Genomic DNA, 14994 nt, shown 5'->3' on the forward strand with positions numbered 1-14994 from the left:
CTCTTGAAGATACTGTCTACAAGCAGTATTGCAAGTCCTGAATTTTTACTGGCTGAATAATTTTTATCTTTTTTATTCCAAAACATTTTAGTTTTTAATTTAATTGACCTTTTGTGGCATTTCTTTTTTGCTTTGCCTGTCCCCATGCTGGAAATTGCTGACAACTGATTTTCAAACTTTCTGCTTATTTCCCTTGGTCAACTCAAGCTGGGTGTCTAGCTAGTCTCAAGATGGGAGTGAAAGAGTCCTGTTTAGGGGAGACTTCGGTCAGGGCTGGCCTGAAACAATTCGTTGCCTGGGGCAGTGCAGCAAATGCCTTTCCCCTGCCATAGTACATAGTAATCAAGACAGATCAAGTTAATTTGGTACAGAGGCTGAGAATCCTACAAGCACCTCTTCCTCCTCCTGGCAGTAAAAGTATAACAATTATAATTGTCTGCTGTTTCACAACACCCCACTCTGTCATTTTACTGAACCTAGTATGGAGGACTACAGTCCAGATACAGATTTACCTAATTTTCTCAGCATTCTCACTCCCAAGAGAAGTATCTCAGTTAAAAGAAAGGAAGGAAGAAAGGCTCCCAATTGCCAAGGGAAAACATGTTCTCACTGTGAAGGAGACCCTGTGGTCAAAAAGGAAGGGTTTTAGAAGGTGCTCTGACTTCATACAACATTTCTAGAATTTTCTATCTACTGTTCGTAAGGATCCTCAAAAAGTTTTATTTCAGAAAGCACAATTTTAGGGCAGCATCAAAGCCACAGGTCGTTCTAAGGCTAGGGTTGGGGAATTCACATCAAAAGATTGTATGCACACGTTAGTTCTCATGGCAGGAGGACTGCTCCATGGAAATCTCCTGTGGATATGCTACAGTCCCCAGAAGAGATTAAATTATGCACTGAAGCTGCCTCTATAAAATGTAGCAGACAAAGAGACTCGGCACCACTGGTAGGCTTCATAATCAAAGCTTCACATCATGGTTTGCTTTGAGTCCTTATGAACTGTCAGGAGAAACTTGAAGTAGGAACCAAGTGTTCAGGAAACATGGAAAGGCCAGGTGGTATATTTGATATGAAAAAGCAATCCACTTTTATCAGACTTTCCCCTGAATCTTAAAAGTCCTTTGCATATGGCATTTGATAAATATGTGGCTCACTTTATACAGTTATTGACCCACCTTGATAGTCGCGTTGAAGATGTACTTGAGGTCAGAAGGATGACAGAGTTGAAAAAAAGGCTTATAGCTAAGGCCACAGGGAAAAGTGTCAGGAATAATACGTAATCTGTGGTCTTAAGAGTCTTCCCCTTCCATTATTTCACAGTACATTGTATGAAAATATATTATACTATATATTAGATAAATAGATATTATAGTGATTAGTCTGGTTTTATATTGGGTGATTTTTAATTTTTTTATATAAAAAATATAACTAGTGAAACTAGTTACAAAGTAATGATGGTTGTGTCACTCATTTTTTTCAAACTGTTTAGGCTGTTTGAAAGTTTAGCTCTTATAATTATTCTGCACTTTGGAATACAAATTCTTTCCAAGGCTACTTCCAAGTAACATAAAAATAACAGTAATAACATCACAATAGAACAATGCAAGTAGGCCTATAGAAAATGGTGCAGCATAGTGTATTATGAAGGGTTCCAGTCAACCAGCCATACCCTGAATGTTCCAGTTTACTTCATTCAGTTTCCTCCCCTATCTGGATTTCATCCGCACCACCAGACAGACAGTATTCCAGGCCAGTGAGCATACCAGTACTTAAGGGGCTATTTCAGAGTGTGTGTTTTTGTTTTTGATCCTGTTTTCCCTCCCCCTTCTTAAAGCATTGATCCCTTGGGTTGTGGTCTTTGTGTGTGGTTTTTTTGGCATTACTGTATTCTTTGGGGTCTGAGGTTGTTGAAACCGCCTTGTTTGTAGGGGTTGTGGTGGTGTTTTGGCTACATAAGGCTAAGCCCTTGGGAAATGAATTTGCTTTTAGCCTGTTCCAAGTGAGACCTGAATCATCTTCCATTCAGTGTATGCTATTGCCCCACCCCAACAATCTGTCACCATTCCATCGCCACTGGGAATGCAGCCCTCCTTGACTTGTTTTTGTGGGTTCTTCAAGACCTACCTCTCAGTGTGCACACGTTTTTAGGGTGCTCCCTGCACCACAGCTGGCTCTGTGCAACAGTCCAGTTGACACAGATGAGTTTTATTTATATTCTTGCCTTTTCACCCTGTTATTTTGCATTGGGCAGTTGATGGAAGATAGCTCTGTTGGGGAAGTGGACAGTCCATCTTGGTCAGGCTGTGGCATCTTTGCCTGCAGCCTTGGCTCCTCTATGTTCCTGACCATAGGGGCCTGATGGGCTGGAGCAACCTCTGAGCTATTATTGCCATACCTCCCTTGCTCTGCTTTGTTATAAAACCAAAAGACGACAAAATGAATTTCCTCTAACTCCAATCAGCCCAAGACAGCATGGCCCATAGTCAGGAATTATGGGACTTGTCCATAATATCTGGAGGACATAACACTGGCTTCCCTGCTCCAAATCCTACCTTCACACAAACAGGCATCCTACTTACATTAGCTAAGGATTACCAATTTCACTGATTGATACCTTCAGCTTTATGGATCAGAGTAACATCATCATCATCACTATTTCCATTTGTATGCACATAAATATGCCAAAGCAACCATAAGATTTCCCCAGAACAAAACACAAACCTCAGGGACTGACACATTCATTCTTAAGTTTGCCCTTTTTCCTGATTTATGTTACCCATGAACTATGGCTGTATCGCAGAGCCACTGCCCCATGTAGTTTGCCATATCAAAAACACGGATGTTTTGATTGCGGGTATTTACCATGCTAGCAAGAACCACCTGACATATTGAATATCTTTGTTGGCAATTTAAGAGACACTTTTTGCAAAGACTCCACATTTCCCCTCCATATCTCCATTCTTACTCCTTTTGTCTCAGGTTCACTGAAAAATGGGGGTGCTATTAATTCACATTCCAATTTTAACATAATTTTTAGTTTTTCATTTTTTTCTTGCTTCTTATTTAAATAAATCAGACGCGTAAAAAATGCTTTTCTCCTTTGTCCTGTGCCTTGATTAGTGCCTTTATGAGATACAGTGTAGCCCACTGGCTAACTAAACAGGCCATGAAAAACATTTGCTCCAGCCGTCGTGAAATCTGTTGTTAAGAGATATTTGAGGAAAGTACAGTACAAGCATGTCATGAATTGTTTAGCTGTCAAAATAGTCAATTGGAATGGCTGATCTCTTTCAGATACCTTTCTGTGATTCCAAAGCAGCATGCTAATGTGGCACGCAGGAGTCTAAAGTTCTCTCTCAAAGCATTATTTGACATTTTTATTTATTCCATAGGCCAAAAGGTTACTATTTCTCCATACTATGATACTCCTGCAACACCTCCGTTTTCTTCCTTCTTCTCAGACTTACCTGTAGTTTAAAACATTCAAAGTGTGGCTGCAGCGCAGAACACCTCAACAGACTGTATTAAAAATGCCCTTTAAAAATCCCAAAGCTTTGAACTAAAAGAAATATCTCAAGAAGTTTTCATGGAAAGTTCATCTCAGTTGGTTCAATTCAGCTACACTTAGATGCACCTTTTCAAATAATGGAAAAAAGTGTAAAGAGGTCAGACCCAATCAATACACTTGTTCAAACAGAATTCCAGGCACTGTGATGTATGTACATTTTGTGCTCTTCCTTTGTACTGTTCCACTATGAAGAAAGGTTGCTTTCACTAGTAGGCAATAAAAGTCTTAGCCTTTTGAATGCTGCTAACCAACCAATAGCAATGCATATTGGGCAAAAACATACAGCAATTTTTCCATGCCTCCTCTGTACGTCTTATAACTATGTAATTCAGACACAAACTGCATTAGCAAATGTTTTCAAATATAGAAAGACAAACAGAAATCAGAGGACTAGAGCCTCAAAAGCATGCCTTTCCAACATCTGAAGTTTGTGTCTTAGTACTGATACTATCTCTCAAGTGTACAAAATAAATTGCTATGAAAGTCACACACACACATTTTTTGAGAAAGCCATTCAAGTGAGAGAAAAAATCCTGGGTGAAGCTAACTTATTAGCTGTCAATACATTTGCTGTTTATTTTGAAACCTGTAATATTAATATTGTTTTCCTGGGACTGGCACGCATGCTAGAGAGAACTGGGAATTCATTTACCATAGTTAACAATGATCAAAGCCAGAAGTGTTACTGTCCATACTTCCAGTAGCATATTGTTGCTAATAGGTGGAAACAAGAAGCATTAAGTAGCAGTACACATTAGTCTGAACCTGGACTACTTGTAAATAAGAGACACTAATGATAGTAACTGGCGGTCCCATAACTCATGAAGTATATTTAAGAAAAGCAATGACAGATAGAATATTCTGAGGGGAATGAGCAAGTGCCAGAAAGTTTCTGCGAACTCTAAACAACTTTTCTCCAATCTTGCAAGCGGATGAAATTGTGAGTGGATGGGAAACAGGAAAATACTTCCAGAATTTGCTGTGTGCTTCTGAACTCTGTAGGTCCTTTGAGTTGGCGTTGGGCCAATTCAAGCTTTTCCTAACAGTAAAAGATGGCCATTGGAAGAGGGGATAGGTAGCTATGACTCGATTGATGGAGAATTTCAGTCAGCTCTTGAAAAGCATCTTTGGACCCCAAGTATTGTAATAACTACAGACTCTTTTGGGTAAGGCACTAAAGAATATATTGGATGAGACTGACCATCTGGATGACCATTGTACTTGGTTTCAGTGCAGAAACTGCCTGGGCCATGACCTATGCCAGGTGAAAGACAGAGAGTAGGGCCAATCAGAGTCTGTACCAAGCTAGGAGGCAGAATAGCAAAGAGGCACTTTTTCATACCCTCCCCAATTTCCACCCTGGCTACTGCAAGTGGTTGGGCTGTGGATGCAGTGATCATTACACTGCTACATTAAGCCCTACTCCGGCTGGGCAGGTCTTTGGATTGCTGCCTAACACTCATTGAAAGAAATGGGGCTTACAAAATAAATGTATCACCAGGCATTCAACAAAAAATCCTCTTCTCACACACACCCTTAATTTGTTCTGTGTCCCCCCCCCCCCCGTTTTCCTGTTCAAGAGCAGATCTGGAGCGGAATCGTTAGAAGAGAGGGTAAGGAAGTTCCACTGAGGTAATATCCATTGCTAACTTTGACCAGTTTGGGAGAAGCATTATGATATATTCAGCTCATTAGCCCAGGGAATGTATCCTGCTGTTGCCCTTTGGATTGTGAGGTGGCTACAATAGCTGGCAATGTCATGGCACAGAATTCCCATGGCTGGATTGTCCAGTTTAATTTAAGTTTCACCTGATAGCACTATAAAACAGAGAATATTTTCTAAGAAGCTTAACTTTGAGCTTCCCTTCACCACCTCTGGATTTTTAATGGTCACAACATTTACATGCATACCTAGTTCTCAAATAAAGCGGTCTTCTCATTCATATTGTGGCATTCAACAGTTCTGAGTTTGATCAAACTCACAATTATCCAGAGTGTGAAGCAAGACATTGTGCAACTTGGATGTGGGTCCCTTGCTACTGACGTATTTAAAATTCCAACCGGTTGCCTTGCCAGACATTTCTTTGGTTAATGCCTTATGCCTATTACAGGACAAGAGTGTCTGTGTAACACATTGCCACAATTACAAATGAAGACTGACAAGTTTCTGTATACACAATATGCACGTTATTCTAACTATTTAAAATTCACATTAAATCAAGTGTCAAAAAGATGGCAGATGAGAAAATACATTTGCAACTTAGAAAAGAAGCAATGTTTAGGCTGAAGTAAGGCTATTTAAAACAAATTTGATGGGTTTTAGACACAATAAATTACTTTCCTGTGATGCAGTCTTGGACTGCAACCTTATTCACATGGGAACAAGCCCCATTGAACTCACCCTTACATTTGAGTATAAGATTACCCTGTTAAGCATCAGATAACATTCGCAGGTTTGTATTCTAAAACTATGCCTGGTATGACTCTAGCAATTACCGTATTCACATGCACAAGTGCGTGTTACTGATAAGTAGAAGAAAAGTGGGGGGAGACTGATATACACCCTAGAACAGAATGCCACAGTGCAAAGTTTCACATCTTCCAGAAAATTAACACAATAATTCAAAAACAATTATTGTGGATGCTTACGAAGCATTTATGCCACAAACTGGCAGGACACTGAGGAAGGGGAGGAGGATACGGATGAGGTGTGTAGCCACGACTGACACAAACTGGGACAAGAAGACAGGGAAGGTGAGGTTGGGGACTTAGGAGGTACTCACAGGACATTGAAGGGGCAGCTGACAGTTCATGGAAGCCAGAGGAAGGTGCCCTCTAGGAGAATGAGGCAGGCAAGGGAACACAGCCCAGCACACTAGTGGACCAGGTGAGGACTATGAGGTTCGTTAGTTCTGGGAGGAGGTTTGTGGTCCCCCAGCTGCATTAGGCTCAGTGCAGGTGAGGATCACATGCCTCGTCAAGTGGAGAGGCTCAGCTGCTCAGCAGGAGCAAACACAGATGCAGCAATCAAGATTGAGAAGTATAAAAGGGAAGCAAGGCAAAAGCCTCTGTGTCTGCTCAGCTCTCTCTGCTGATGGGCCAGAGCTTGGCAGCTTTTGGACTGTGATTTTGGGACTGACCCCCAGGTGTTCCAACCCTGGGTCTTCTGCAAAGGCAGGAACCTGGCCTGATGGTTTGACTTTGGAACTTGCTCTTTGCATTGGACTTGGACCTGTATTTGACCATTTGGACTGTCTGCCTATCTAGCGTTGCCCTTGGGACTGTGTGCACTATCACGACTTACCTCTGGGTATGCCAGGGTTCAGGGCAATTTATTTAGCGCCACAGTGACCAAGAACAGAGAAACAACAGCTTGACAGTATAGGATTATACTTGAACAAATATAATCAGTGATACATTCAGTTGTATCTGCAACCAACCCAAAAGCCACTCTGGAACTTCCGAAAGCTCAGTGTAAATTATAGCATGTCCTATTGGATGCACTTAGCCATCCTGTGAGTTGCCCAACACATTCAGCAAGGCTCTATTTGGGGCTCCTACATTCAAATCCAATTTACAGTGGTGCCCCGCAAGACGAATGCCTCGCAAGACGAAAAACTCGCTAGACGAAAGGGTTTTGCGGTTTTTGAGCTGCTTCGCAAGACAAATTTCCCTATGGGCTTGCTTTGCAAGACGAAAACGTCTTGCAAGTTTGTTTCCTTTTTCTTAACACCGTTAATACAGTTGTGACTTGACTTCAAGGAGCAACTCATACAATGCGGTGTGGTAGCCTTTTTTGAGGTTTTTGAAGACTTTGGTGATTTTTGAAGCTTTTCCAAAACTTTTCCGACACCGTGCTTCGCAAGACGAAAAATTCGCTAGACGAAAAAACTCGCGGAACGAATTAATTTCGTCTTGCGAGGCACTACTGTACTGCACCAAAATGCTATTTTGTATTATGGAATCACCTTCTCTTCCAGCAGTGCAATCTCTATGATGTGGTGATAAAGAATGAGCCAGGAGTTAGAGACACTCACCAAGGACTACAGCATTGTATATGAACAGTAAACATACAGTATTAGGGATGGATTCAAATCCTACTGTTCAGGAAAAACCTCTCACTGAGTTTACTGTGGACTTCAATCAGTGCTAGTAACACCAGTAACTAAAAGTCAAGCCAAGCCCAAATTAGATGAACCATATCTGAACATCCAAAGGCAGTTCCAGTGTTATGTTAATAGTTTAATATGTACATTTACATTTTCCCCAAACTGTTACATTTTATTTAAATTAATGTTTTCTGGCAAAATATTTATTTCTACATTTTAATAAAGGCAAAAATAAAATAATTTCATTTTGGCAAAATGTTACAGACTTGACACAGGCAGTATTCAGTTAGTAAAAAATAGACTCCATTTTCTAAATACATTTCTCAAGAATAGCTTCCAAGCATAGTCAAAATAGAGTAAGATTTTTTTATTTGATAATTTTAAACACCATCACAGTTACTTTTTTGATAAGAGCAATAAGTTAGGTGGAGACTGAGGACTGGATCTAGACTTTTACCTTCCACAGATGGAAAGGCTTCTGTATATGGAAGGCTTTGATCTATCCAATGGATCCCAGTAGCAGAAAGAGGCAGGTGACATTTTCCAATTTTTCCTATCTCCTGCAGGTCTCCCAGCCCTCCAGAACAGTGTGAGGGGGCACTGGGGGCTGCAGAGGGAATTGCCAAAATTTGTCTCCAGCATCTCTATCTTCAACAGGAGAAGCGAAGTCTGGATCCAACACTTTTATATAACTTCCCAATATCTTACTAATGGCGGGGGAGGACTTTTCTTTTTGTGAAACTTTTCTTCAAGCTAAATGGCAACTGCTGAAGTAGACATTCCTAAATCCATCTCTGAACTGCCCTTATCAAAAGGAAGTGGAAAACTGGAATTGTATTAGAATGGATTTGTCACCACTTCAAGAGACACAGATAACAAGAATGAGTTTGAAAAAAAAGGTTAAAGCTACTACACATGTGGGTTTGTCTTACAGAGAGAAAATTTATGAGTAGGAAAAATTATCTACCCTGTCATTTCCTCACAAGCGTACAGGTTGAATACACAGGTCGACAAACACAAAGTTGCAAAAGAAAATTGTTCTTTAACACAGACCTGCTTTTAGCGTAATCATATCTAACCTCTTCCTCAGACTAGCTTCTGCATCTCTTTCTCTCAAAGTATTAATAAATTAATCCAGCCTTAACCCTACCCACCACTTCCTGAACACTTGAATTTGTCACATTTATTTTGACCATTCCATCCCAATAAATTGTCTGGGCCAGAATCCAGAGAGATTATCTGACCATACCAAAAGACCTGCATGCTTCCCAGGAGGACTTCACGGAATGGCAGCATCACCTCATTAGTTTGCCATGCAGTGCAGGGAACTGCTGTACAAAAACAAAGTAAGTCCTGTTCACACAATGACTTCTGCTAGTGCAACAGAACTTCCCCTCCATTTCCTTCTCCTGCATGTCTCCCCATCTTTTCTGGACACTCCCCCGACCCTCTGAAACAGGGAGAGGAAAAGGAAGGGAAGGGCATTGCACCAGTGGAGGTCCTTCCACAAACAAGACAACTTCACTGGCTACAACCCATTATCTACAGTTAGTCTACATCTCTTATCTGGGAGGCTAACAGGGCAGTGACATCCTAAACAAATTCTGCACACATTTAATGCCTATAGCACAAACTCATTAATAATTGCTAATGCTAAGAAAGCCTGTAACTGACTATGGAACCTCATGAGCATTGGGTTTTCCCCTTTTTTATCTACAAGAAGGCAAAGTTCTCCATTGTTCACATAGAATTTTCTCAGAAAAGAGACTGGAAAGGACTTCTGCATCATGGCAAAGTACTGCAACAACTAGCTGCCAATCTATATACTGCACTCCCCACAGCATGGCCACTCAGACAGCCACTACACTGCAAGTGTTCTGCACCTGCAGGTCTAGAACAGCTTACAATGTGCATATCCAACACTGCTTGGAGATCTTCATGAGTCTTCACTGCTGCTGGATATTCCTAGTGGTAGGTGGGGGATGGAATGTAGGCTGTCCTCAAAATGAATAGGTGGTTTGCAGCAAAGTCCATGAAGCAAGTGTAATATATAGACCAGCAGTAAGACAAGTCTGCTCACCCTTTGGGTGTGGCGGTGTTGTGGCTGGGTCTTGATGCGCTGCGCCACACTCTGGAGGAAGCCCTGTTTGTTGGGGGCTTCCCAGCTGGCGAGGCAGCCAGGCCTAGTCTCACTGGCTGGACCTTGGTTTCAGGCCTGCCCAAATACAGCCCATCAATGGCAGGCCTGTGAGGTGGACACCTCCCTGTGGGTGGGCCTGTGGAAACATCGGATTCCTCCAGGTCCACTCCTGGGGAATAAAAGGCAGCCTATCTCGGCCTCCTACTTGCAGTTCTAATGGCTTACACCATTGTTACAAAATACTTCAAACGAGTTGATATCATTCTTGCATATCTTCTGTATAAAAGGAGTGCACTATAGCAGAATGCTGCAGTAAATATGACAATGCACTGAATTATGTGTGAATTCATTTTGAATTCACTCAGTATGAACAGCGCATTGGCTGTTGCAAAGCACACACTGTTGAGTACACACACACACACACACACACACACACACACACATTTTCAAGTAAAAAACCACCAGCATCTCATGAACTCTCCAGTTGTGCTAGCCTTTTGTCCAAGACTCAAGAAAATATACTTGAAAGTTTTAGCAAAACTGAGGGCACCAGCTGAATTACTATACAAAGCTAACAACAACTGATAGCAAATAATTATTTGCTTTTTTGCTGTTGAAAACATTAATTAAAAAAGAATATAGATGTAAAATTATACATTCTATTAATATTTGCATTGCTCACTTTACATATTTCAGTTTCCATGGGTGATCCAGTCCCATCTCAGGTGCAGCACCCATGTGCAGAAAAGGGCTCAAAAGACCAATTTCTCTTCACTCCCTCTTCTTGTCTTTGCACAAGCTATTATAGGTTTTGTGCATACCTCCTGCTCTCCCTCTCTGCATGACACAAGTTACTCAAGCTCAGAGCATGAGTAACTCATGTTTAGGCAAAAAGAGTGAAAGGTGCTCCAGATCTCACATTCCACTTAATGGCCAGTCATGCTTCAGCTCTCAAGGAGGGAAGTAGGGAGTAGGAATAGAGGCTCTATTGACCTCTATGATAGCCCTCTGTAGTTCACAGATGCTTCATCTGCAGTGGGATAGAAACCAGATCACATTCAAAATATGTCAGTGCCCACACCCTAAGTTAAAGAGAAAAATATATATTTGAAATAGTAACTGGACAATGTTTGCTTGGACTAAGCTACGTAATAAAAGGACAGTGACATACAACTATTAGCAATGTTTTGTACCTGCCTTTTGCTCTTTGTATGGGATTCCAGAACCATTGAAATTTTGAATATTTCAGTAAAGTTTTATCTGACTGATAATCAGTAGTAACAAATGTATTATAAACCCTGAAAAAATAGGAAAAGATTTTATTATTCCTACCTAAATGCTATGTGCTTCCGAAAATCTTCCTTTTTTTAAAAAAGAAGCTAAAAACATCCACCTGCCTTTATTGCATGCATCCAAACTTTTAAATGAATGCAGCCCTTTAAAAAACCCAACCAACCACAAATCATATATATATATATATATAGTTTCTAAAAATACATTGGCTCACAATCCGGCACTTTAAAGCATTAGGACCTATTAACATCAACAGGAATTGAATGCAGTTGATTGTGCAGGGTTGTAACCAATGCCAATATACAATGTCAATATATAATATAGTATATTAAAAGTGCTGTTTATATAAACAATTGTTCTTTTTGTACAAAACTTTTTCTGTGCAGTTATTATTTGTAATGTGTGTTCAAATAAAAAATAAACAAGAGAGAAAGCTAATGTAGGGAAGTCTTCCTCCGTGCTGCTCTCTTCTTCAGGTGGTTGTTACGGGTTTGTATCAGGGATCAGCGTTCATTTACTGCTTTGGCTAATTTGAAGAGAAACAATAAAGTTAGATATTATTGCTACAGGTTTAGCACACACGTCCACAAAAGGATGAATCCATCAATATCCTTTAATGGCACGCTAATGGATGTTTCATGAACACTAGGTGCTTCAGAAAGTTTGTAAATGTAGCCAAATAAGCATACTGCTTACAATATACCTTGATACTACATAGGCAATGGAGAATGCAATCAATACTTTCCCTGTTCAAACTAATTGTTTTGCTTCACCTCTAAACTGAAGTTTCTTAGTCTTTGAAGAAGGAAAGAGGATATTATCAGTGAAGCTGAAGGCTTGTTTTGGGTACTTTCACTCATTGAGATATGTCTATATTATGTGAAGAACACTGCCCATAAAACATTTAAAACCATTTTGATTAAATATGGTGGGTTTTGGTGATCAGGATTAAGAGTATACTAAAGGGGGGGGGAAATGCCCATCTCGTTCCCATGGCAGCTTGATGAATTCCTGAATAATGTCACAGTGATTTATTTGTTCTTTTTAATATCCTCCCCTCCCTCCCAAATGGGAGCACAGAGCAACCAAAGTCATAAAACAATGTATTAATCACAAAAGCATTTAAACATCCTCAACAATGAAAAATACCCTCCTCAGGCCTGAACAAATAGGTCAGTTATGATTTCCCTCCTAAAGTAAGGTCTATCTCATTTTGACAAACCATTTTAAAAGAAGAACTTGAGAAGTTTAAGTCTGGGACAGCAACCTTGAGAAGTTTAAGTCTGGGACAGCAATCTGTGACAGTGTAAACAGTGACTTCTGGGCCCTTGTTAATATTTTCTTCAGATGATTTCCTAAGATTTAACAGTAAAGAGCTCCAAAATTATAAATAGTGCTCTAAACAAAGTTCTTTTGAAATCTTAGACTTGTACTGATAAGAAGGAATCCTTAAAATTATAAATTGTGAAATTGTAGGTGGAATTAAAGAGGAGTTATATGCCAAACTGCACCATGGTCGAGAAATGAGAATAAAGAGGGAAATGAAATTTCCTTTTGTAGAATAATTACAATTGCTATAATTGTGGCAAAAATAGATGCCTCAATTCATGGCAAAGATTTCTCATATGGAAAATTATGGAATCAACAGGTTAGGAAAACGACAGAAATCATTTAACATAGAACTATTCCCCTGCCCCACCAGCTATTCAGTTACTTTGTCATTTGATGGAGGCTTTTTCCTAGACCCAGTCCACCAGTAAAGGTAAAGGGACCCCCGACCGTTAGGTCCAGTCATGGACGACTCTAGGGTTGTGGCGCTCATCTCGCTTTACTGGCCAAAGGAGCTGGTGTACAGCTTCCGGGTCATGTGGCCAGCATGACTAACCCCCTTCTGGCAAACCAGAGCAGCACACGGAAACACAGTTTACCTTCCCGCCGGAGCGGTACCTATTTATCTACTTGCACTTTGATGTGCATTCGAACTGCTAGGTTGCAGGAGCTGGGACCGAGCAACGGGAGCTCAACCCATCACAGGAATTCGAACTGCCGACCTTCTGGATCGGCAAGCCCTAGGCTCTGTGGTTTAGACCACTGCGCCACCCGCGTCCCACCAGTAGTATGTTTCAAATGGTTCTAATTTTCCATTTAATACAGGAAGGGATTATTTGTGCCATTTAGCACATGTGCTGCATTAGATACCTTTTTAAAGGTGTAATCTTTAGTACGTTGCTGATGAAATGCCACATCTAAACATTTCTCTTTAAACTTTACATCATAGTGATGAGGCAATCAAAATCCCAAACTCACAGCAATTACTGAACATTTCTATGAGCTCATATATATTTCATAAGGTAATTTTTAATAGCAGGAGGCAGGAATTTTTTAGATCACTAAAGTCTGCATGCATTAATTAGGGTTACGTTTACACTTAAAGATCAAGTTAGCTACCAACAATGTTAAAACATACAATTAATGACAAAATAAGCAGCCAAGAGCAGTTAGTTCTTACTTTCAAGATGCTTAGACAAATGTGTAGTGAAATCCATTGCTTAAGGGGGGTGGCTGAGGTACAGAAGGTGAGGGTGCTTTAGATGGATAGGTCAATTGCGGAGCTAGAAGGGATCATACAAAGGAATTAGGCACCGTGATTTTACAGTCACACACAACAGACACGTGGGCTGGAATACAAGACAGCAGGGTCAGCAGCCAGTGCAGCTAGGTCTTTTTAGTACTGTACATTAATAATAATAATAATAATAATAATAATAATAATAATAATAATAATAATAATTTTATTGTTTAGACTCCGCCCATTTGGTTGGGTTTCCCCACCACTCTGAGCGACTTTCAGCATATCTAAAAACAAAAAAATGAAGCGTAAAAAACTTCCCAATACAAGGCTGCCTTCAGATTTCTCCTAAAAGTTGTGTAATTCTTTATCTCTTTGACATCTGAAGGGAGGACATTCCACAGGGAGGGCGCCACTCCTGAGAAGGCCCTCTGCCTGGTTCCCTGTTGTTTTTCTTCTCACAGTGAGGGAACCAGCATGAAACCCTCGGAGGAGGACCTCAGTGTCTGGGCTGAATGATGGGGGTGGAGACGCTCCTTCAGATATACTGGACCGAGGCCGTTTAGGGCTGTAAAGGTCAGCACCAACACTTTGAATTGTGCTCGGAAACGTACTGGGAGCCAGTGAAGATCCTTTAGGACCAGTGTTATATGGTCCCAGTGGCCGCTCCCAGTCACCAGTCCAGCTGCTGCATTCTGATTTGGTGTCTAACCCATGTTCATTCTGACTCAGAATGAGTTTTCTGCCACCGGCACTCCAGCCGTCTTAGCGACTGTTTCATTGCCCTCAACTCCAGGGAAAACCACAGGGCTGTCCGGGCTCCATGCAATCGGAGAGGGCGCTTCAGAGCCAGACAGTCAATAGCCCTGGTTAACTCCGCATTCCAGTGGGCCACCAGGAAATCAGCTGAAAGGCCATCAACATGGGATAAAACACCCCCTATTACTCTCTGGAAACCATTTGGATTCATTAAGTGGCGTGGGCAGACCATCCAAATCGGCCCCACTTCCCTGCAGAGGCGAAAGGTCACGGAGAAGTAAACAAATTCTGTGCCTAGGTATGCCAAATTCTGCAACAAAAAAGCCAGTTCCTGCAATGTTAAAAATGACTGAAAATTCTCCCAACTTGCTTGTTTAAGCTTTCTGCCTGTACAAAAAGAGGATGGGGAGCTCCACTCCCTGACCTGTAGAAATATTGCTCAGTACTGCCCCCCCAAAAAACGTTTCTTCTCTCCACCCCAGCGCTGTACTAGAGAGGGAGGAACCTTTCCTCTCTTGGCACTGGAGTAGGGAGGAACTGTTTTCTGAGCTCTATA

At 41.0% G+C, this 14994-nt stretch overlaps 1 protein-coding gene across 1 annotated transcript in view; it reads right to left on the minus strand.

The window, feature by feature from the left end:
* Positions 1-8029: 8029 nt before the first annotated feature.
* Positions 8030-14994, minus strand: part of PLEKHA7 (pleckstrin homology domain containing A7) — a 162756-nt gene continuing 155791 nt past the window's right edge. The window contains exons 29-30 of the mRNA XM_082195815.1: positions 13620-13722; positions 8030-11636 (exon numbers count right to left, since the gene is read on the minus strand). Of these exons, the coding sequence (XP_082051941.1) occupies positions 13631-13722 (92 nt within the window). The 3' untranslated portion in view covers positions 8030-11636; positions 13620-13630. The remainder of the gene's footprint in view (positions 11637-13619; positions 13723-14994) is intronic.

Source organism: Podarcis vaucheri (assembly GCF_965113315.1).
Source record: "Podarcis vaucheri genome assembly, chromosome: 1".
NCBI lineage: Eukaryota > Metazoa > Chordata > Lepidosauria > Squamata > Lacertidae > Podarcis > Podarcis vaucheri.